Source organism: Rhinolophus sinicus, chromosome 15 (assembly GCF_057876585.1).
Source record: "Rhinolophus sinicus isolate RSI-liver-muscle chromosome 15, RSI-T2T, whole genome shotgun sequence".
NCBI classification, from domain to species: Eukaryota; Metazoa; Chordata; class Mammalia; order Chiroptera; family Rhinolophidae; genus Rhinolophus; species Rhinolophus sinicus.
In genome coordinates this window covers 27,727,533-27,752,536 of record NC_142515.1, presented here as the reverse complement: position 1 = coordinate 27,752,536, position 25,004 = coordinate 27,727,533, and the positions used below count along the sequence as shown (strand labels likewise).

The following is a 25,004-nucleotide window of genomic DNA, read 5'->3' as shown; positions in this document are numbered from 1 at the left end:
GGACGACTAGCAGTGCCATGGCCTTGACACATTTGGTTTGGGGAGGGCAAAAAAAAGACAGGTTGTATTTCCATCCACCATAGCAAGAGAAGACTCATAGCCAGATTTCACTTGATTTAGAAAAACTGAGTGCAGTGTCATTTCCTGCACCCATGTCTTCTGGGGCAAATCAAGAGCCATTATATGTTATAATACTTCGCTTTTGCTTTAAAAGACATGTGCATTATTTTTGTAATTAGAACAAATAAAAAAATACATAAAAAATAGTGACATGGTCAACAATAATTAACGAATTCAGAGAGGGTTATGGAGTTAGCTTATTGAGGAAAGAGCAAGGTCAGAGCAGTGTCTTCAAGGAGTGGGATGAAAGTCAGATGGTAAGTGATTAAGAATGGAAAAGGAGAGTATGAGAAATTGAAGCAGTGAATATAAGCCTCCTTTGAGAAGGTTGGCAAAGGAAGGAAAGAATGAACAGTGAGAACAACTGTATGCCACACAATTCTGAATAGAGTTTATTAAATAATATGTACAGCAAATGTAGTAATTCAACACCTCTATTTATCAAATCAATCCACTGCAATAAAGAAAAATAAATGAACAGAAAAACCTGTGTCTGCATAGTACATGCTGTTGGTGTGTAATTTAAATGGCAATACTTTAAATTAATTGGTTATATTTAATGTCAATTATTTTTCTTTCAGAATATAATCTTTTTTGTAGTAACCTATTCTAGCAATAGGACTTAATACTACTTCAGATAAATAGAACTGCCAAAAAACAAAACAAAACAAAACAAAAAACCCAAAAAAGCCTCCAAAAACCAAAAAATTGTAACTGAGATAACGGTTACTTCTCTCCCAGAAAGAATGATTATTTAAAAATTTAACACTTTACAATGGCTATATTTGTGCTAAAAATCTGCCGGTGCGTTATTTGGAATTCCTTCATTTAAATAAAAATGCAAAAAACTTCATGACTTCCTTATTTTACCCCCCTTCAGTTCAAATTTTTAAAATTATTTTTTTATACAAAGTAGGTACATAGGCTATACAAAGTTAATATACATATTTACAGTCCCACTTAAGCATATGATTTTTTTTCTTTTACTGATCCCAGAGAGACTGCAAAAGAGAAGTAGTTTGTGGCTTGCCTGCACCCAGAAGCATGGCTAACATATCAAAATGGGGTGCAAGGCATGCCGCCAGTTAGTTGCACTTGCTATTAATAAACCTGTATAAACATCTCAGCATAAAAATAGGTATTTTATATTACTAAGTGTCTGAAGACAAAAGAGCCATTGGAAACCTTTGTTCCTTGTTTTGTCATACATAGGAAGCTGAAGTTTGATGCAAATTGTAACATGATTTTATTAAAGATGGGCAAATTGGTGAGGCATACCTGGGTGTCTGGAGATAGACAATTGCATGAGGCTGGCATCATATGCAAATGTGGCTTTACAAATTGGTTTTATTTTCTAGCTGTATTTAAAGAGGCGTTCAAAATTACCTACGTAATCAAGAAGCACCCCTCAGAAAACTATTAGATAAGATCATGTTATTAATGGTTTGCATCTAAGACCAGGGAACAAACACATTAGCCAATACAAGAATTACATTTCAAAATGAGTGAAATGCTGTGGTGCAAATGCACTTGTACTATATTCCCTCAGAGAGAGTGAGTCAAAAAAAAAACACCAAAAAAAATAAACAGTGCCCTTGAACAGGGAGTGGACCTTCCAAAGCAATGAGTCTTACTTAAGGAATTTCTACCCAGCAAGCCCCTGCACCCCACCTGCACCCCATCCCCACCATTAGTTCCCCAACGTTTCCCCTGGGAATAAGGCTCTGCTCTGTCCTAGTTAAAAACAAAAGTTTCTGGGAAGAGATAACACATTCCTTGTATAAGTCATTTACACTTTAGAGTGAAGGAGTCCATGGCAGTTTCTGTCCTGTGAACAGGATTTGAAAACAGAACAGGGAGAGAAGTGAGGGTACTGTGCTGTCTGATGGGGAGTAGGCAGCTGATGGGCTCCTAAGATGAGTGGTGGAGACAGAAGCTGAGGCAGAGACACTGAAGACAAACTTCACCTGCTTATAAAGACCAGACTTTGGGACAACAGTCCTGGGGCAATTCTGAGCTATATGCAGAGAGCCAGGGTCCCTTGTATACACCCTGCCACCTGGAATTACTACTCCTATTTGTGACCTTAGATGTGCATTTGTCGAGAGTTTGAAGACTCTGGAAGTAGTTCCAAGGATTTTCAGTCATAAAGCGCCCTTCCAGCATCCTTGTTGTTCAAATGGGAGCTAATAGAGAGGGAAACACGACAATGCTTTCCAGGATCCCTCCAGGGAAAATTCATCTCTTCCTCTCTCACACCCTTCTTAGCACATATCACAGTCTCTCTTGATTCAGTATTTTTGTGTGAGTCTGTCTCTCCAATCACCTCTGAGTTCCCAGCAGGTAGAGAATGGGTCATTTCTACCTTTCTCTCTCCAAGGGGCTTAACAGTGAGGCCAATAAACCTCCTGGAATTGGATAGAGTTGTGACTGAACCTCCCAGGAGTCACAAAGGCCCCTTGGATCTGGCCCCACAAAGAAGAGACCACCTGTGAGGGACAGAATCCTTGCCTCACACCCAGGGCCACTGCAACTGCACCTTTTGCTCTGAAGAGAAGCCTCATGAAGGCGTCAGGGTTCATACTCTTGGGTGCCATTTTGAGTGGGGAATAAAAACTCCTATGCGGAGTAAAAATGGAGACACGGTGTCTCTTCTAAGGCTTGGAGCAGGCCTTGCTGCTCATCAGCGGCCCTGGCATCCAGTGTACATCAGTATATGTTAAATGAATCACCGAACATCGTCTTTGGTTCTCTCTGACTGCAGGCCAATCAACCCCAAACTGTCCTGGCCAAAAAAAAAAAAAAAAAAATCCAGAAAAGAAAGGTTAGCAGTGGTGTTCTGATAAATAAAACTGTGTTGCCCTGACGGTAAACACTTACGAAAGCCAGTGCCATGGGAAAGGAGCACACTGCAGGTGACCTCAAGAGCTACAGGGCTTCTTGACTTCAATCACTGAGACATACAGATCTAACTACCTGCCTGGCTCCCGTGGGCAAACCTTGTGTGTTTTTCTTTCTGAACACCAGGGGCATCAGTGGTAGTGCCGCATGCAGGCTGAATACACAGGGTGCCTAGGTTCTGCGTCAATTTCCCCACAAACCTCAGCAGGTCCAATGAGGGACTCAGTCCTGGGTAGTTTGGGGGCCTCCACCCGTCTCAGGATGGTCTCTGCAGCCCAGACTGATGTCCAGCAGGTGGGGAGCAGTGGGCGGTGGCATGGCTAGGAGTCTGTGTGGAGCCTTCGGGGAAGAGCTGGGGATCTGCCTGGCACGCTGAGGGCTGCTTCAGGCGAAATGCAGAGACCTCTCTGAGCTGGAGTAGTGGAGGCAGCAGCCTCAGGAGGCATTTCTGGCCTAACTACTCCTGGGCTGTGCTGCAGGTCCGATTACCTAAGATGGGGAGCGGAGGGGAGGGCTGGAGCGGCTCCCAGAAGCAGCTAAGTAAATACAGATTTGCCTCATTCCTTTCTGCACACGGTTCAGGCTTGTCTGATACACAGCAAGCTTAGATAGGCTCCGGTTTAAACACCACACGCTTCTCTGTCCCTTTCTTTTGCTTCTTACTTTATCCACTGCATTAGTTTTCCTACTGACTCAACATTTAAATAAAGAGACCAGTTCATGAATTACGCTTCATCCTCCAATAAAAATCACCTCTGTAGTTTTCAGTCTTCTTATAGATACAAAGGCTTTACATAGTTGCCTGGAAAAGTACCAAACTGCCTTGTCCTTCTTGAAGTACCTAAAAAAAAACAACAACACACATACACACAGTGAGAAGACTCACCCATGTGAGTTCAAAGAGAGCCCTTGGTTACAATCCTGTAGAACAACTATGGTTTCCAATGCACTTTCCCTTGTCTTATGTCATTTAGGCTGCAAAATAATGCTAGGTGGGAAGCAAGGCAGGCACTTTTAATACTCCTGTTTTGTTTTGTTTTGTTTTGTTTTGTTTTGAGAGCTTACGTGATGTTGCTGAGGTCCCACAGCTTAAAAAACAGAGGCAGACTTTGAACCCATGTCTTCTGCCTCCCAGCCCATTGCTCTTTCCAACACCTCTCCTTTCTGGAAGAATGCGTACATTTAGTCAACAAAACAAGATACTGGGGATTTAGAATTTCTAAACTTTAGATTTCTAAAACTCCACTGGATATAACCACACATCAAAAGGAAATTCCTTTATAAGCCTGTCTAAGCCCCAAATTGACTCCCTGTCTTTGTTACCAACCTTATTAGGGTTCCCTTTAAGCCAAGAACATCAAACTACCAGGGAACAAAGTCCTTCCTGGGCTACTCTGCATCCAGAACTGCTGGATCCCTAATCCAGTTCCTTCTCTTAGGATTCCCTGTCTAAAGATGGCAGGTAGGTGTGTGTGTGTGTGTGTGTGTGTGTGTGTGTGTGTGTGTGTGCGCGCGTGCGTGCATGCACTATGTTGTGTCATCATTACCCTCTCCTTAGCAGATATCACAATTTGATCATTGCATCCTTTTCCCATTTGGCTTGGATATGGTTTCAGAATCCCGCTAAATACATTTCAAGCAGCCACCACCAGTGGGTTGGAGCTATTGCCCAAAGTGAAACTTCTAAGCTAAAAGAACGTGTCAAAGCTAAAGACATCTCTAATGACTAGCTGAACCCCTTGCGGGGGATGGTCACGGAGGTCGCAGAGAACTGAGATGGTGAGGCCTGGCTATGTGCTCAGATAGCTGCTTAGTGCTTTCCTTACGGCCAAGAAGGATGAGCTCTGTTGGGTTACTTTGTTCTTAGTCTGAATATTAGGCTCCTTTTTGAAAAGATAGAGGAATTGAGGCATCTGAAATATTTCCTTTAGCTAACTGCTGGGGATGCCCCATTAGAGAATTGGTACCCTTCACCCACCCCAAGTTCTCGTAAAAAATGTAAATGCTTCTGGAAGAGGTTAACAGCTAATGTATACTAGAGCTGCACTCTAACATGAAAGCTACACTTGTCTACTGAGCACTTGAAACACGGCTATTTTGAATTGAGCTATGGTATAACTAAACATACATCGGATTTCCAAGATTTAGTATGAAGAAGAATGTAAAATATCTCACAATTTTTAATACTGATTACATGCTCAAATGATATTTTGAATGCATTGGATTTAATAAAATATGTTAAAATTAATTTCACTAGTTTTGTTTTACTTTTTGTAATATAGCTTCCAGGAAACTTAAATTTCATACATGGTTTGTGTCATGTTTCCTTTGGATTGCAGTGCCAACTTCTCAGATCTGGTTTCCTTCTGAACGGAACAACTCAAGGTAGTGAGGGCTGCAGGCTTCTGGGGTCCTTGAGAGGATGGGGTACCTTTCTAAAAGGCTGGTGAAGCCAAGACAAATCTATCCGGCTTCCCATTTACGCTAAGGCCTCGCTGTTCTTACTACCCCATTACTTCCCTTTAGCAAAGGTTCTTCCAGAAAGATCAGGAAAGTACTGGTCTTTGGAGGGAAGATAAAGGTAAAGCCATCTGTACAGGGAAAACAGGCAAAGAGTGAGTCAGTGGCTTCCGACATCATATTCATGCCTGAGCAGAAAGAACAGAGGCTTGGGGAGAGATGGGCCTGAGCTGAAATACTGGCCCCAATATTGGCTACCTGGGTACCCTTGACTAGCTACTTAATCTCTTTGGGCCTCAGTTTTTGAATCTGTGAAATGAGGATAATTCTTGTCCCATGGGCTGTTTGTTGAGAAAATGTCAATAAAAAAGCACATCAAGCAAGTGTCTGCTTTGTAGCAGAATCTCAATCTTTCTCTCCCTGGCTTTATTAAGGTGAATCCTTTGTTTTAATTAAGCAGGTTGCTTTGATTAAAGTTATTAGAAACCTGCAGTAAATAAGGTCTTTTAGAATGTCTACACATAAGCTTGAGTTTCATGGTAGAGATCTAGGCTCAGTCAAATTTTCTTGTGTTGTTTCATAAGAGTTTTAAAGAATAAAATTCCCAAATGTAGAACAGATATATGCACAACAGAACTGATGAATTTGAGAACTGCCCTCCCATGCAGTCGACATTGGCATGTTTGGTTTTGAGGTCCCACATGAGTGTCAGCCACCGTCTTGAGAGCAAACATAAACTGGGTGGTCCAGTATTCCTAACGGTGGTCCAGGAATGGAGAAGGCTCTTCTTTCTGTGCAAAGGATACTGCTTTTCGCATGGCTCATCATGCCTAGTTATTCCTTCAATACACAACTAGTAAGAAAAGCAGGATGAGATCGCTTACCAACAAACCATCCATCGTCACATTTTTCCATGACATCAACAATATCTCCATCTCGGAGTTCCAATTCATCATCGTTCTGTGGTATATAGCTATATAATGCTTGGTAGCTAAATCTATAAATGAGAAAAGTAAACATTAAGTAACTCAAACACTGATAGGATTAAATAACAACAATTATAAGCCCATTTCAGTTAAAGCAAGATTTAGTGGTTTCCTACTCATCAGTGGGGACTAAGTATTTTATTGGCTATTTTTCTAATTTCCCTATTTCTAGCATTTGGGGAAATGCTTAGCATTCATTCAACATATGGTAAATAAATGAAGACTGACAGGGATGGGGAAGTTCTGACAAGTAAGTCATGATTGGTCCTTTTATTTACATTCATTTGGTTACCATAGCCAAGCATTTTCTTGAGATTCCTCCCAGTATCAAATTTAACCAAGGCCTTTTCTTAACATAGGATAATATATGTAGATTATCAAGGATAATGAGAAGTTACTTAGGTGCAGATGGACATTATATTCTGGTCATATACATTAAAGAGCGTAAGGCAATTGTTATATATAACAATGTATACGAATGAGGTGCCAAAAAAATGCATACAAGTGGACACTTTTGTCAATGTTGCTCAAGCAGTGGTTCGCCGTCATCAGAAGTGTCTGGACACTGATGGTAACCACTTTGAGCACCTCTTGTAATTGCAGACGTCAAATGTGACTGGTATTCATCTTTTGTTATCAGTATATATTGAGTATTACAATTTTGATATAGTTTTTTCCTTTCTTAAAATGTATATACATTTTTTGGCACCCTCTGCATATAGATATGTATGTATATATGTGTGTATGTGTATATATTTTACATACATATATACATATATATATATACACACACATATATATATTTATATAAAAATATAACAACTGCATTCCAACTGCCTCATTGCGTCACTGTTTAGCTTAGCAAAAGTACTTAGTAGGCTGACACACATTTCATCAATTGCTTTTAAATGTGAGTGCCATTCTTCTGAAACTCTTGAAAGCTTTTCTTCTTTTCTCTATCCCAGTAATGTTTGGGGTTAAGCTTTTTATTCACTTGGTAGCTGGCCTAAGGCAATTTGGTGTGTGTTGTTCGGCTTGTTCTAACGTCAGCCAGCCGCAGGAGAAAGCTACTACTTGTGGTGAAATCTGATCATCTGCTTTGGCAACAAGGAAAAGCTTTGTTTTCTCTTATTCCTTTGACAAATACTTAAGAAGCATCTTACTATGCACCAGTTCACAATTCTGTTTACTCACTACTTGAAACACAACAGTAGCAGGCAACACTTTGCAAATGAGCCAATCATCTACCATCTCCCGTAGATCAGTGATTTTCCAGTGTGTGGGCAAGAGAGACTAGATACAAGTAAGTGGAGTCAGTTCCCAGAGACAAGAGGTTCACTCTCTTCTAAAACCAAAGGGACAATTTAATTTTGTATAGTATTTATCCAAAAGTATTGATATTTTGGTAGGTGGATCTGTCTTCCAGAGGAAGGAGGAATTAAGAGATGCAGATGGATTACCAGTGGGAAAATGAACACATTTTGGTGTTCTGTATTTGCTTGCTGTCTCCTACACAACCTAGACTCCTTCGAACACCTTACCCCCTGAATTTCCACTGCAGATGCTTTGCTAGCCTCAGCTCTGGGAAATAACTCCTGATTTCTTCTCCTCTGTTCTCACTTCCAGATAGTGGATACTGGCTGGACAGACTCCAGTAACCTTGTTGCTCAGGAGAATATTCCACTGAGTCCTTCCCCCACATCCTCTGTCAGCTCTGGTACCGACTCCCAACAGAGGGCTCTTCACTCCGCCCCCATTTCCTGAGATGAAGCTTGCTGTGGGCAGCACTTTAATTTTCCTCCCATCCAGTTTTAAGTCTCTGTACCTTCTCCCTCCCTCTTACCCAACCCTGTTCCCTTGGGTGAAGAAGGGTCCCTTCCCCTGGCCATGTTGAACTCCTTTCCCTTATTTCTTTAAGTTATATCTTCTCTCTGACATCTTTTGACTCTGTCAACGCCTTCTCTGGTATAAATGTGCTTAATTCTCTGCCCCCTAAAAATACCTCCTCTGTCTCTGCTACTCCCTTGATCTATAGCCCCCTTCCCTGTCTTCCACTCACCATCAAACTGACTCACCAACCCTTTCTCACATAGCCTCTGCCTCCCCCTCTCTAACACTGCTATCTCCAAGGTCACCAATGATTTTTTTCAGTTGCCAAATAGAGCACTTGGAGCACATTTCGCATTTTCTACCCCCTTGGCCTCTCTGAAGCAGGAGGCACCGTGAATCAAACACTGCCTGCTCAGTTCTGCGCAAGTGAATGCTCCTAGACCCTCTCCTGTGTCTCTTGCTGCTCCTTCCTTCTCAATCTCCTTTGCTGTTACTCCTCTGTTGCCATAAAAGTTGGTTCTCCAAGGATCTACCCTCATTTCCCTTCTCCCGTTACCCTGAATCTCCTTGGGTAATCCCTTATGCTTCTGGGGTCACAGAACACTCCCTCTGTCCTCACTCAGGCTCTCATCAATTATTTGCTGACCAATAGCTTTGTCCCTTATCTCTGAAATCCACCTTCTACTCTGTTGCCAGTTACCTCCCCAAAACAAAATAAATCAATAGGCTCCTCATTTCAAAATCCTCTAGTGGCTGCTGAGTGCCTGCAGAATAAAATCCAAACTTATTGTCATTGCATTATGGATTCTACAATCTGTCCCAATCTGCTTCTTGAGTTTCATCTCTTCTTTCCTCCCAGAACTATATCCTGTGGCCACATGGCATTTTTGAAGGTGTCCAAACAGTCCACCTACCTCAGGCCTTTGCACATGTGGTTTCCTCAGCTGGGAAGACCCCTGTTCTAGCTCTCAAATTCAGTTCCTTTCCATACTCATTCCAAATGCCCTTGGAAGGAGATAGCCAATAATTTTTTTTTTTTAAATGAATGGGTCAACCCTATTCACTCAGCTCCAATCAGAATTAACCATTCCTTCCTCTATATTCCCACAGCATGAGGACTGAAACCAGTCAGCACAGCTGCCCTTGTATGGCAGTTCATTCTTTACCTGTCTCTCCCAGTAGTCCATGATCTCCTTTATTTACCCCCCTATTTTCATGTTGGCTGATGGGAAACTTGGAATCCTCAGAGAAGCTGGGAGTGATTCATTCATTCTCCCACATGGCTGCCCCATAGTCAGTCAATGATCTACTTTCTAAGCCCAACAACAGTCTACTGAAAATGTGAGAATTGACGTTGGCCAAGTGTACTTACAAATCTTGTGAGGCTTGACTCCTATCTGGGGTGACTCTTCGCTGCTGCGCTTGAGGTTGCTGAGAAATGATTAAAGATGATTTATTGTCAGAAGGGGATACCTTGTGATGGAAGTCAAAGGGATGAGAAACAGTGCTGCAGTAATGAACAGATTTTTCGGCAATGTTTATGATCTCATTGCAAACTGCTTCCTGTGAGGTGGCCCCGAGATATCCAGAAACCCCCATAAAACAGTCAACATGGGGACAAAAAGAAAAAAAAAAAAAGAAAGAGAGGAAGAGATGTAACATTCCAGACGAAGCACAAAAGTCCAGGGAAACAACAGAGTTGAAGATCCAGGTTAAAAAATAGATATTCCAGTAGTGGAGTGCAGGAGGGATCCAGGCGTAAGCATGGAAAAACAGGTAAGATACAGAAGAAGTTGGAATTTAGTAAAAATATTAAAAAAAAGGCAGCAGCATAAAAGCCTGTAATTAGTGAGTAACTGTTACAAACAGAATAATTTCAGGATAGAAATGCAAGTACATATCCCCAATCATGCACTAATACATTAATTTAATCCCACATGTAGGCAGAGTAGAAATATCGTCTCTAAATTTCTCTGCTTTTTTTGAGAGGGAAAGGGGTGGCCTAACATGTCTCTCCCTCTACTACAATAGCTGCATAATTCTTGTAAATAATGGCTCTGTGAGTTAACCAGGTATTACTTCAGTCTATATTCTAGAAGTCAGTAAGGATTCACTTTAGAAAAGCTACAGTCTTATTCAACAGGCATCTTACCACATAGCTCTTTTCAGATTCTGTGAGATCAGGTCCTGCTCTCAATGAATGATGAGAAGGCTGTGATCACCAAGCAAATTATAAGGGAGACATTTTAGCAGATGTCACATTGGAAAGAATTCAAAATAAAAGCGTGAGCAAATACACGTACCACACCATCACACTCGATGACACCGGATACTCGCGGCCTACGGCCACCGAGTTTCCACGACAACACGGTGGGTGCACAGGAGAAAACGCAATGTACAGTTAGAAGCAAGCATCCAGGCAATGAAATGGGAAGTTGGAAACATGGCTGCAGTGAGGTGAGAATGAATAACACAGGGTCCCCAGATTGGCAGGAAAGAGACACAGAAGGGCTGATTTAAGGAATAATTATGTTCCTCCATAACCATACACATCGGTCCCCTCACTCTCAGCTGGCAAGCATCTATGGATGGGCTGCTGGACCAAAAGCGTTTCAGTTATCTTGTTGACTGGGAGCCTCCTCTGGCAAAGCAAGCTCATAAAACTATCAGGTATGCCATATTTTGGTACTCATAAAAACTGAAAAAGAGAGGAACGAACTTTGAAAAGCTCCTTGGTAATATCTGACGTATCAGGTAAGACCGTTCCCCTGGAAAAATATGCACATGACACACTTTAGCTAAGTATGAGATGAGTTCAGATATTTCATAGAGCAGAGCCTGCTTCCGGAAATAGGACTGTGTGTCCTGACGTAGTTGTATAAATGAAACTGTCACTCATTCCTCACCAGCTCAGGTCCCACATGCTGACATGGAAACACAGGTGCGATCACGGCCAAGCAAACCCATCTTTGAAGTGTGTCGGCCATAGTAGAGGGCAGGTCTTCAATGGAAGCGTTTGGAATCATTTCCCTCATTGAGGATTCAATTCCAAGCTCTAGGAAATCTCCCTAAATAAATACTTAGAGAGCCACTCTTTTTCTTAAAGAGAAATCCTCCAGGGAACCTGCCATAACAGCAATGAGCCACAGCGACTTCAAGGCCTTCCAGAAGAGCACTCAGAGATCTTTTGTGTATGACTCACTTATTTCACAGAGAGGCCCAGAGAGGGTGAGGGCCTCCCCTGAAGCTACACAGCCAGTTAGTGGTAGAATTGTCTCCTGGATTCATCTACTGGCCCACTGCACCTTCTCTTTCAGCCTTGGACCATTTCCCATATTATCAAGCGTGCTCCCTGACATTCTCTTCAGAGTCCCAAAGAAACCCTGGACATAAGGCAGGACAGGGTTTCTCAATCCTGCTTTCTTTTAAAACCCAGAAAGCTGACACTCAGAGCGGTTTTGTGTGTTATCCAGTCACATGGTGAGGGAGAGGTAAAGGTGCTAGGTGTTCTGTCCACTCCACCACACCACCTGCCCCCTTCTCCTGTTCATCTCCACTGTCAATGACCTCATCCTGCAGGCCCTACGTCCATCCCAGTCATCACTTTTACACTCGTGTCCTTTTGGGAAACCTCTTCAAGTTCTCCAAACCCCTTCCCAACTGCCACCACTTAAACCAGTCCCCTTGGACTCTGGCAGGAGTGAAGGAGCAGACAGAACTGGAAGAGGGTACTTCGTGCTTCTACAATGTCTGAGGGTGTGCAGGCCTTTGTCAGACCTGGGTGGCCCACTTGCCACCTATCCAGCTTCTGGATCAAGGCTTCTGTGTAACAAAGAAAAATAATGATATTTCCAATCACCTACACTGTGGCCTTTCATGTGGCAGAAGAATGAAACTTATTCTGGGCACCTGGAATGGGTGATACCTCCAGGCAGATTCTGACTTGAGAGAAGGGAACATTTGTAAAATAAGATCTGTCCAACAATAGAAGGCGCTACCTCAAGAGGAAGTGAGTTGTCTGTCCCTGCAGCTGGTCCAGCAGAGGCTGCACTGACTATTACTAGTCGCGATATTGTAGGGCAATGCTTCTTAAGCTTTACTATATGTTGATATCACCTTGTTCAAATGCAGTGTGTGACACCTGGGGTCTGTCCTAAGACTATGAATTTCTATTTGGTGAAGCTCATGCTGCTGGTCCACAGACCAACTTTGGGGAACAAGGCTGCAGAGGACCTCAATTATCCAACGTAGAGATTCTTTGGCTACAGTGTGCCAAGACTGATCTGAGTCACGTCTCGTGAAAATAAAAGTCCTCATAAAAATAAAAACCCTCCCCAACCCTAGCTGGTGGCCGAATGACCTCAGGTCAGACGCAGAACAAAGAGAGAAGGTGGACAATCTCCTGGCGTGATCTCCACAGTTTACAGAAGCCCCGTAGCGTCTTTCGATCAACTTAATCCCAAAGTAGTGAGTGGACTTGGTCAGCTAATAAATACTTGGCACTTAAAAGAGGTTTGGTGAATCAGATACCGTAAGAAGGACCTGATATTTTACTATCTCTTTCTTTTACAAAGCACTTTCTTTTTAAACCAGCTTTCAAAGTAGATATAGGTCCATTACCTCATCTGAATCTAGTACTAACGCTTTGACTCGGGGAGGGCAGAAAAAAAATGTGAAGGCTCAGAGAAGACTGAAGACTCGCACAAGGTAGCAAAGCCACCAAGCACTGAGACTCTCGGGGTCTGATCACCACACGCCCCTTCTCAAGTCATAATCAGGGAGCTGGTGTATCATGGTACCCAGCTTCTGCCTCTTCTGAAAACAAGCAGTGTAACTTCTTGATTACTCTTTCCTCATGTAAAAGGCACAGTGTGCATTAACATATATCATCCAATCATTAACTCAAGGGTCCCCATACTGGAAAGGATACTGATGGTCCAGCCTTCCTTGGTCTCATGGCCTCTCCAAAGCAGAGGAGAGTCAGCATAGCCTTCACATCTGGACAAACTTAACATCTAGTACAAACTTAATTCATCCCTGAGAGGCAGGGGAGACATAGTTCTTTACTTAACATTTGTGAAAAAAATGAAGAAGGCAAGATAAACATTTATCCTATTAGAGAGAAGGCAAGATAAACATTTATCCTATTAGCCAAGATTCAATGTCTCCCTACTGGAAATGCTTTCCTTAGCTATAAATCAAACATCTCTATAACTGAAATATAAAACAGGTTTGTTTTTATTTGGGGGGGGGGTGGCATGGGTTGAACCCTCAGAGGAGACAAAAACCGTTAATATCACAGGGATTTGCCCATCGCTTCAAAGGCTTTTTACCCTCAGATTTTTGTTTTTCCTCCAGGCATATGTTTTTTCTTTCCCTAGCCCCATTTTCTAACCATGTACAGCTTTATGTATCTCTTCCTCTGAACCTATGCTGTCCAATGTGGTAGCCAGTAGCCACATGTATCTACTGAACACTTTAGATGTGGCTAGTATGACATGTTTTGTAAGTGAAAATACACACTGGATTTCAAAAACATAGTACAGAATAAAGAATGTAAAGTATCTCCTTAATAATTCTCACATTGACTATATATTACAATGATACTACTCTGATATATTGGTTAAATAACATAGTATTAAAATTAATTTTACCTGTTCCATTTTACTACCAGAAAATTTAAAATTACATATGTGGCTACTTGACAATATTGCTCTGATCCCTCCCAGGTCCTCATTGTCTGTCCTTACTTAAGCCTAAAAGTAGATACAATTTCTCACCAGGACCTCATCCAGGGTTAAGAATAAAGGGAGTATTATCTCATGCTGAGTACATTTCGGACTCTTGGAGATGAACTGAAATTTTTCACAGGTTTAAAAAAACAGCAATCGGCCCAAAACACACACAGGCACACGTGCCCACGGCACTCCCCTCCCTTCCCCCCATCAACAGTACAGCAGGTGAGAGTCGCTGATCCAGAACTGCTTTTCTTCCATAGTTGCAGACATATACACAAGCCGTCCCTCTTGGCCTGGAGCGCTGGTTTCATTTTCCCCCAGTGAACAATCCTGCATGCGTCCTTGCTCTGTTTCTCTGTTGCCCTTCCACCTTCAGGTCACAGAAGTCCCTCAGAAATCTGACCCTAGCCTCCTGGGGCCGGCTATCCCTCTGGATCCACAAACACCTGGTGCTGCTGTGGAGTCACTAAGCATCCTCTTCCAGCTTTGGGTGTGTGCCAAAGTCTCAAAGCCCAAAATAAATTGTCCACCCAGCGAAGGAACAGCAGGAAGTCCTGGAGATGTGGAAAGGACAGAGGAACTCAACCTCAACGTGGCCCAGTGCACTTCCAGAAATGTCACCAGGCTCTTCTGCTCTCCTAACCTGCCAGAGTCCCGCAGAGATGGCATCCTCTACGCATCTCATGCCCCGTAGCTTCTGTTCTCTTTAGATTCTACCTCACCTTTCTGGTGACTCACATGGGTCTCCCGCGGGGACACTGGACTTCGGTGAGAAAATCTGGCTTCCAGGTCAAACTCTAACAGTAATGTATTATCTTTTGAGCAAAATGCTTAACTTTTTTGGACTTCAGGTTCTTAGTAAAATAAGATTAGACATGATTTACATAAATGTCCTTTTGGCTCTAATGTTCCATGATTGGAGTACGCATGCCCTATGAATTGAGACCTAGCAGTGGGCAGGGTTGACCTGGCTGAAGGGAGACAGCAGCGCACTCATTGACCACTGAAGACTGGGTGGGGGAGGGCTTTTGACCATCGCCTCTAGACGTGGAGGAAGAGCTTTGACCCTGTGGGAGGTAAGGGGTTGCCCCGGACAGTGATAGATTTGCAGGTGCTGGACGCCACGGGCAAACTGCCAGAGGAGTCGGAAGACATGAGTGGTTCTGCTCCTGGGGGGTTTTGGCTCTAGGAAACATCCACAGGGTCCTCCATAAACAGTCTCTGACCCCACTGAGTTCTCCTTTTGAGTTTATTGAGAAAAAGACCCTGGCTTAATTATAAAACTAATGACAGCCAGTGAGTTCAGCTGCTTGCCACGTAGACTTTATCTCTTTGCAGGTTACTCCACAGATAACACCTTAGCTTTGCTGTAATTTGAACCTGATTACAACACTAAAACTAAGCACTCAGCTATCTCATCACAGTCTGTAGTGTGGTCTTCTGTTTCTTTCCTAAAACAAGCAGAGGAGTGAGGGCAAATGTGTATTCAAGCACGAAGAAACCAAAAGCTTTCCAAGAGGAGGGCTTCATACTCAAGGTAGGAGAGAATAAGGAGAAGTACTAATTTGCAGAGTGCCATTCTGAATTGTCTAAATTCTAGATTTGTGTAACCCAAAATAAAAGGATTCTCCCATCATCTACTTTCTTCTTTCTTCCCCCATCTTCCTCTCTTAGGCGGAAGAGAGTAAGGAGGATACAGTAAACTACTTTTGTTTCCTTTCCCTGTCACCTCGGTGTCACCCAACAGTGTATGTATTGTGTTCTAACTACATGCTCTGTGTCAGGTGCTTTCATCTCCATGATATCTCGTTTGATCCTCATAATAATTCAGTAAGGTGGTCAATATATACCTCGTCTTACAAACTAAGACCCAATATGTCTGAGCTGGAAATGTGAAGAGCCACAATTTGAACCCCAGTCTCTCTGACTCCGGGTCTTGTGCATTCCTCTATACCTGGATCTCCCGAGCTTATGATTTGCGGGGGAGGTATCAGAATAGCTGGATCAAGAGGTCACCTTAACCTACCCAGTATCCTGCAGCTGGCTTTAGGGTTTCTACTATCTACCATTTCTCCTTACACCTTTCAGGGCTGGAAACTTCAACTTTGGTTCTTAGTTCCCCACCTTAGGATTGAAACAATACCTGCTGGTTATTTTTGTAAGAACCGCAGCCAGTGTCTCTCCCCAGCCCATAAATTGTTAAATACCTTCTGTATTTACTTAGAGATTTCCCTTCTGAGTCAAAGGAAAATGTTTCCCTTCAGTTTCAGTTGGGTATCTTAACATGTTTAATTTCCTTTTTGCTCTTCCAAGTTGCATGACATGCTTTCCTTCCACTTCTGATTCCCATGCTCAAAGCAGGCCTACGCTTTGTTCTTATCTTTCTGGGCACGAATCTAGTTTCCACGTGGTAAGGGATGTTCCTCGAAGTCACCAAAGCACATCTCTCTGTCGTCAGTTAGTAGCTTTCCTTCCTCTCCTTTCTCTAAGGTGGAAGAGTAGACTGTTCTTGTGTTTCTCAGACAGACGTTCTGAGGACACATAGCTTTGCTGAATACTTGTATTTTAAACTTCATGCCCCCTGATTTTATTGTTTGACTGGCTTCCTTCCCATTAGGAACCAAACCAACATCACACCAATTTTGTCATTTTTCTCATCTCATCATAAAAGTCAAATAGATTGGAGGGGCCATGGAGCTCACAGATGGACTCAGGTGTGACTCTCTCGAAATTTTTTGCAACACTATGTGTGCTGGCCTAGAGTCCTTGGCGAACCTCAGATTTTCAAAGGTTCCATGATCCAGAAAAAGTTATGAGTCACTGGGGTAGATGATGATCTTTAAAGATTCTTTTTAATTCAGAAATTCTGTGAGGCTTTCTCACCAACTGTAGAGACTCAAAAACTAAGGCTGGATGTCAGTCAGCAAATAGTGCTTCTATCTGGAGGAAACTCAGCAAATATTTGATGATGCTAATGATAAAGGTTTCCAAGGCAATCTTCCCCGTTACTTTCTTGATTGTTCTAAGCCTTCTTGGCCAAAATTATGCCCAACAAAATCCAAGAACGTGGTTGAGGATTCTGAACTCTTGGGCACTTTGTATGTGTTTCCATCCCATTAGTTAAGTTGTCCCTCAAACAATAAAAGGGAAAACTTTCATCTGTTAATTGAGAAGGTCTTCAGGTCTATAATAAGCCCACTATTTAAAACGTTATATTTGTTCTTTCTCTTTTCAATTGAAATTCACACAGGATTTTTAGCTAATCAAGAAAACTAAAGCAAGAAAGAACTTCAATTTTCTTGTCTGAATTTTTTGTTTATAGACTGGGAAGCTGCCAGAGAAGGGAAGTGACTCATCCAAAGACACACACAGCAGGCTAATGGCAGAGCTGGAGCTAGAACCGGGTATCCTGTCAACTCAGTGCTCTTCCCACTGGGCCCTGATTTCCCCTAGAAACCCCCTCACTTGACTCACCCTCCTCTGCTGTTCAGAGAACACACACCTAAAACATGAGTGATGGACCCAATGTGATATCAGTTTGGGAGGCTACAAAGGAGTGAAAAGTCAAACCTTTCACAAAGAAGTGTTTGCACATCTGCAGAGAGTTAGAAGTGGCAGGTGGGCTGGACAGGTGACGAAGGGGAAGGAAAGCAGCAAAGCAGGGACTTAGCACCAAACTGGGAAGTTTGACAAGGGAGTTACAAAGGTCATGTGACTGTGAGGGAGATGACTAGGCTTGTTGTTAGGTGCAGTGAATATGCACCTAACAATCCCCATGCTCTGCTCCAGCCGCTTCTCCACACTCCCCCATCCTATCCACTCGCAGATACCGTTAGGCTCACCCAAAGCAGGAGCTCCCCATTCCCTGTACCCCACTTTCACGTTCCCAGGCCGTGGCTGGGCTGTGTGCTTGCCTGGAATGCCACCTTCTTGCTGTTCGCCTATCGTAAAACTCCGTTCTTTAAGTCCCAGACCAAATACCACTGTTTTCATGGAGTCTTTTCAGACAACCATCTCCCCTTCCTGTTGCTTGTTTTTGCTCCCCATCTTGAAGTTTCAGAGTGGGCTGTTTGTGACTCTCCTTCTCTGTCTGTCTAATTATCTGTGAACATGTCATTTCCCCAAGGGAGAGCATATACACTCCTTTTGTTGGGGTCGGTCTTCCATTTTTAATTTTTTTTCACTCAACAAATATTTATTAAGTGCCTTCCATATATTAGGTGTCATGGTGTCTGACCTTAGGGCACTAATACTTTAACTGGGACACAGAGAAGCAAAGGGGCGAATACCATAGAGCTGAGAAGTGCTCCCCTAGGTCAGGTGCAGGGGGTGTGGAAGCACAACGTCGGAGCACTTAATCCAGTCTTGCAGGGGTGACGGGACGTCAGGAAAGGCTTCCTGGAAGAAGTAACCTCTAAGTGGAGAAGTGAAGGATAAGTGGGAATTATCCAGGCAAACAAGCATGAGAAGCTTTGGAAGACGAGGCTGGCTTGCTGTCTGAACAGCCAGATCACATGGGGCCTCTGAGCCCATGAAGGACAGAATTTCCTGATGACTTTCATCACTATCTCTTGCAGCACTAAGCACCATGCCTGGAACGTCCTAGATGCTTGAATGGAAGCGTAATGACCGTAGCATTTCAGAATGTCTGATATTTTAAGGCTCTTGGGTAAAATTCCCTGTTTACTGGTTGGATACTCAAACTAGCTTCCCAACAACTATAATAAAATTGAACTTTTGGTTCAACTCCGCATAGCAAGGAGAATAGTGGAGAGCAATTTTCCTGATAACACAAACTGGTCTGAAATGCATTTATCTAAATAGGTGATACGGCTTGAGTTCTCATCATCCTGATGGCGCACCGAAGAAAGAACAGTCATCATCTTTAGCTCTGTCACCCAAAGATAGCCTCAAGAGGCAGGAAGCTTCTTTTGAAAGACCCATTTCCCAAGCGGCCAGCTCCTGCTCCCAGTCCCAGGAAGGGAAAGTAAAGGGGATTGGAAGGGGGATGTGTGGGCAAGAGCCCCTTTCACACCACCCTCTGGCTCTCAACGGGGAGCAAGGTCTGCACCCCCAGCCTGGGCGCACCCATGGAGAAGAGCAGAGAAAGGAAGTAGTGCACGTGGGGGCTGCAGGCCCACCAAGAAAGGAAAACCAATTTCCACCAAGCCTGGCTTTCCGCGTTGCCAGCTCCGTCCCTCCTCCCCTGTTAGGAAGCGGGAAGTGTATGTCCCTAACCTCACCCGGAGCTCCGGCACCATGCGCACTTCCTGTACACATGGGTCCTGGAATCAGGTTGTTATGACTCACTGCTGACAACAACGAGGTCTCCGGGCACTGTGAACGGACTTAGAATGTTTACAGAATTGTTCCTGGGTCAGAAACATTTAATGCTGTTCAACTAGCCACTTCATTACCTCTCCCCAACGAACTATTCTTTCCTTAACCGGACTCACTCTTTTCTTCCTCATGGAACACATTCCAGGAGCACCTGCTCTGGAGCCAGGCAAAGCCTTCCCCAGGTATTGCTATTTCCCTTGGCCCCTAACTTGGAGCCAGAGCAACAATTCACTCTATGGAGCCTTTCCACATGCCGGAACCACACCTCCTCATCTAATCCTTACAACCACCCTTTTGGGGGGGACTGCTCTCACTCCTACTTTGCACATGAGAAAACCGTGGCTGGGGAGGGGAGGGCTAAGTAGCTTGCTAGCGAGAGTGCAAGCCTCATTAGTTATCATTGTCTCACTGCCCTTCCTTGCAGCAAATGGTGCCCCACTCCCAACCGATAGGCTGGAGCTGGAAGTCTGGCTTCATGTGTTTCAGGCCTCTGTGTGCCTGTGGGCTCCAAGCATACCTCTATTACTGCAGTCATGACACTGCTGTGTCTGCCAGTCTCACTGGAACACAGGCTCCTCAAGGACAGGGATACGATGACCCCCATATCCTGCCCAGAGGATAGGTCTTCAGGTCTTGAATAAATATTTGTTGAGTGAATAAATTAAAGGGAAACTGGGATTGCAGGTCTGAGATCAAGCACAGTCTACTGTGGACACTGTCCACAGTAGACAATTAATGGTTTGGAGAGACATATTTAAGAATTCTATCTCATTCTAAAGACATTCTAGAATGTTCTCAGTTCCAGAAGTACCTCTAGATCACCCAAAGTGAACAGCTTCCGTTTACAAAGTGCTGCCCATGTTCCACTCTCAACCCCTGGACTTAGCACTTCTCATGCATTACTTTGTGGAATCCTCTCAACTGCTCCATGAGATAGGTATTATTATCTCCATTTTACAGATGAAGAAACTGAGGCCCAGAGAGGGAAAGTAACTCCCAAGTCACTAGACAGTAGGAAGTGAGCAGGAATTCAAACCTGGCTCCTTTGGAGAAGCTGCCCAAAGTCTTTGACTTTGGGGGTATTAAACAGCACAGCAAAATGAGAATCATGATCTGATTTTTCATCTCTTCCCCTCTCCCAATTTTTTGGCTCTCAAAACACCCTAAGGCCACCTGAAATCTCTGTAGCTGACCCAGTGAAAAGATGGGACAGTCAGCTAAAAACCTGCCATGCCGATTCAAGGACCCCATAACTCCGAGGGCCCCAGCACTGGGCCAGCATGTTCCTCCCAGAACCAGAATGCATTTGTTCATCAGTGAACAAAGGCACCAGGTACCCACACAAACACGAGACAGGACGAGGACCTGACGGAGCTGAGCACTGGCACAGAGCTACGGGTGATGGAAACAAGGTATGTCTCCCATCAGACAGGACCATGCTGAGCCAAACTGAAGCCTGGTGCTGTCAGCTGTGCTAGTCTGAGCAAAACTGAGATGCTCTCCAGGGCACGAGCAGGGGCTCTTGCACCAGGCCAGGAAGTACCCAAAGCGGGGGTAAATTTTGAATTACCTCGAGGCCAGAATAGAGCTTGTCTTTTGCCTCCAACTGTCCCCAGCCCTGACACCTTAATCGATGACCCCTCTGTTCCCTCCTGGGTGATATTTTTGCTCCCAAGGCAAGCAAGTGGGTCTCACCGGCATCCACGCGGCCTCAGTAGATGGACCGTAGGGGAGACGTCTGGCCCACCCTGCCAACTCAGACGCCAAGGCACACACGTCATGCTGCAGGCCTACCTGGCTCACACCACTCCGAGCAGCCTTCCTCTGAGCCTGCTCGCCACCTCTATGCAGCTCTGTCTGCTCAGCCTCCCTTCCCGGAAAAGGGCTACCCGGGGGCTTGCTGGGCTGGCTCTCCTCTGGACTGTGGAGATCTGAGAGTCTCTGTTCGGTGCTCAGGCACCTGACCACGTCTGAAGGCTTCAGGCAGCTCTTCTTAGAAATCTTGGGTCCACCAGGGTATCTCTCACCTGCCTCGCTCTCTGCTCTCCTCTCATACTGTCTGCTTTCTTCTCGCCATGGCTGCTGCTTACCCTGGCTGCTAAAGGCATCGCTAAGCTCCGAGATGACCCTGTCAGAGCTCCCAAGCAGCGGCCGGGAGAAGCTGTCCTGGCGGATACCTGAAGGTGGCATGTGGATACTACTGTCTCCGTTGATGTGAAGGGACGCCTGGGTACCAGGTGCCAGGGAGTAGGCTTTGTGCGGGGGAAGTAGGGCCAGTGGGGAGCCCACCGAGCGTGCGGTGGACCAACTTGAATGGGGGAGTCTGAGGGGCAGGGAGGGGCTGGGCCTTGCCAACAAGGCAAAGTAGTCAGTGTTGTAGACAGAAGCCTCCGGAAGAGGAGGCAGGGGTGGGGTCAGGGCCAGATGCCTGCCTGGGACGCCTACAGTCAGTGAGATCCATTCAGAGGTGACAGCATGCAACTCAGGGGACAGGGCTCGGTGGGGGTGAGGCAGGGATGAGGGGGCTGGCATGATGAGCTTGCTGTGACTGGGAAACTTAAAAAGAAAAGGAGAGAGAGGAAAACAAAAGAAAGAAGGAAAGGTACAAGGGTCAGCATAAAGAAGAAAGGAGGAAAATAATCACAAGGGACATATAGAGAGGAATGAAATGCACAGAGCGAGTGGGACACTCTGGTGTCCGAAAGGAAATCATATGGTGAGGTCTGGAGAGAAACTGGGATGTGGGTGTGTGTCTGCAGGCGTGTGTGCAGGCAGGCGGGGGATAAGAGAAGCAACTAGTGTATAGATGGGAGAAACGGTCCCATCAGGGCAGTTACACATGGTGCCTGCCTGGTTTGCAGAATCAGACTTTCAAAGGGACACACTGGAAGCTCCCCACCCTGTCCCACCCACCACCTCTGTAACCAAAGCCTTGACTCAGAACCACGAGGGAAAAACAGTGGCCTGCCACTGCCATGGCCTTTCCTTGGGCTTTTATTCTCCCTTGGGGGTGCTCAGCAAGGAGCCTTCCGGAGAAGAGTATGAGCACAGCAGTCATTTTGTTTTACAGTCACACTTGGCTATAGTCAGGCAAAAAAATCTAGTTGAGTTCCCCATATTATTACAAAGCAGAATCCCCTGTGCCAGTGTCACACCTTTTCCCCATGAGATCACAGGATATGGATCTTGCTGTGCAGGAAGCCTGGGTCAGCCTGTCTAATGCTTTCTGCCAAGAACCATGTCCTGGGGTCAGCGACGAGCAGTTGGAAGAGGAGGAAATGATTAGAGGATGAGAGAAAAAAGGTACCATCCTCGTGTCATCCTGGATCCCTGGTCCGGCTTTCCTTCTTCTGGCCATCCTCCCTACAACTTACAATGGCAGTCTGGCCAGACTCTTTCACAGCAAGTCATCCCACCATGCCTCTCCTGAGTCTAAGGTCCTAATTTTTTGTTCACTTTGGGAAAGCAGGGATGGGTTTCGAATAATTTATATTTTAAAACAAGCTTGCTCATAATTAATGTTCAGGAAGGCAAACCTTTTATTATAAACTTACTTCTTTTCAGCCCAGTGTACACAGAGATGCTCTAAGTCCCTTTTCCAAGCTGGTTTCTGCTTGCAAAGAATACTCTGGATTTTTATCTTCTGCAGGCCAGCCTTGACCAACAAGACGACTAAGAGAACCATAATGGGCCATGGTACGTATGATACAGTGGTAGTACCCAGACCACCAGCTTTACCTAGGATGGGATGCTCCCAGTACAGAGTTTTAGACCAACTGATAAAGGCTCTCCTTTCTCTTTCCTTAGTCATGTTATTTCCAGAGCAATCACCTTAAGGTCTTCCTTTTCCCGAGATAATATTTTTCCAACCAAGTGGATGAAAAATGCCATTTGAATGCATGAAAACAGACGCCTGTGTGTACACCCTGCATTACTGAGGATGATTCTTAATCACCGTGCCGAAGAACCACCCCTGAGGGGCTGCGTGCCATCAGCACTGTGGGTCTGTCATGCTGAGTGTGAAAAGCAGTGACGAGAAGCTTAGGTACCTGTGGACTCGCGGTGGCACTACGACTTGGGGAGGAGGAGAAAGGCAAGTCGATGTAATCCACCGGGTTTTTCACCAGTGGCCTTTTGATCACGTCCACATAGGTGATGGGGAAGATGCCTTGCCGGGAAGTCCCTGGGATCCTCCCTTCGTACCAGTTCTCATCCACCTGTCGAAGCAGCGTGATCCTCTCACCCTGTAAGACACGGCAAGGCAAACCTTCTTGTCCCATCATGCCTCAGCGTGCCTGAGGCCTCTGCCTGCACCCTCTGCTCTCCTGCCTTACTTATCACATTCTTTGCTCAGAATAACCTTCCTTGCTAACCTGGATGGAAGGAATATCACTGGGATAGAGAAGCTAACAGCAGTAAATCTACCTGGGTGCTTGGGAGTTAAGCTTGGTCTTTACATATTTCAGCAAAGGAGAAGGTCAGATTTATTCCCCCAAGCTAGTAGGTAAGTGTAGTGCTTTTGACTCATTTAATGTAAAACAGATATCCAAAGTTCTCTAAGGCAAAGGTTTTGGGGGGATTCTCTTTTTTTCTTTCTTTTTATAATTTTATTTTGTTCCTATATCGTGATAGAAAAATTAAAGCACAAGTAAACATAAAGCAGAAAATAATCATTACCCATAATATTAGCACTGGGGGTAACTACTGTTCATATTTTGATACATGTACTTCCCAGATTGAATTCTATACACGTGAATTAGACCTGCACATATTTTCCTATAAAAATTGAGTATGCACTGTATTTCCTTTTTCCAACTTGCTTTTTTATACTTAATCACATCGTGAGCCTACTTCTTTATCAAGAAATATAGTTCAACATTTTTAACAGTGTCGCACAGCCTAAAGGACCACTGTGGGATGTTCTACTGCACGTAATACATACAGTGACTTCATTAGTGGTTTCCCAATGTTAGGCAATTGGGTTGCTTCCAGTGTTTCTCTTTCTAGAAGGGGCCTCATCTTTATCTAAGGCACATGCTCACTTCTCTCAATCCTCAATAACATTAGTAATTTTAATAACTTTAGCAAGCCAGAGGATACCGATGTGTGAAGAGAGTGTCTGAATTCCTGGGAAGGACGGTGTCTCTGCACAGCTTAACTGAGTTCAAAATAAGCACACTCAGCTCCTCGAAGGCAATGATAATGATAACACTGGTCTCTCCTGCTTACTGGGCACCGACTAGATGCCATGTGTCACGCTGGGAACGTCACATATGTTGTTTTATTTAATCCTCGTGCAACAGCCTATGAGGGCCTCTTATCTTCATCTTGTTATATTAATCTACGTGAGGAAATGGTGGCTCGGAAAAAATACCTAATTCCCCAACAGCCACACAGCTGAGAACCCATGACTTTTGGCTACAAAGTGTTTCAAACTTCTTCTGGTGTCAAAGGACTTGCTTTTCTCTCCCAGGCCACATCACTGTGGTGTAAAACTTAGTCGCCTACCCAGTGCTTATGCCATCATTAGTTGCTCAATGAATGTTGGTTGAATACAGTTTACAAAAGCTGTCTAAGATTCCGGAAATACTGCCTTTAAGCAGTGAAATCAATGTAGTTGAACCCTGAC

At 44.4% G+C, this 25,004-nt stretch overlaps 1 protein-coding gene across 50 annotated transcripts in view; it reads right to left on the bottom strand.

The window, feature by feature from the left end:
- Positions 1–489: 489 nt before the first annotated feature.
- Positions 490–25,004, bottom strand: part of SORBS1 (sorbin and SH3 domain containing 1) — a 221,392-nt gene continuing 196,877 nt past the window's right edge. For 31 of the 50 annotated variants that reach the window (XM_074339313.2, XM_074339325.2, XM_074339320.2 and 28 more), the window contains 6 exons: positions 23,425–23,619; positions 21,170–21,931; positions 10,450–10,509; positions 9,670–9,860; positions 6,366–6,478; positions 490–3,862 (listed from right to left, as the gene is read on the bottom strand). In XM_074339313.2, coding sequence (XP_074195414.2) covers positions 3,795–3,862; positions 6,366–6,478; positions 9,670–9,860; positions 10,450–10,509; positions 21,170–21,931; positions 23,425–23,619 — 1,389 coding nt within the window. In that variant the 3' untranslated portion in view covers positions 490–3,794. The remainder of the gene's footprint in view (positions 3,863–6,365; positions 6,479–9,669; positions 9,861–10,449; positions 10,510–21,169; positions 21,932–23,424; positions 23,620–25,004) is intronic. The other 19 variants (XM_019724753.3, XM_088791920.1, XM_088791926.1 and 16 more) reach the window with 7 other exon arrangements.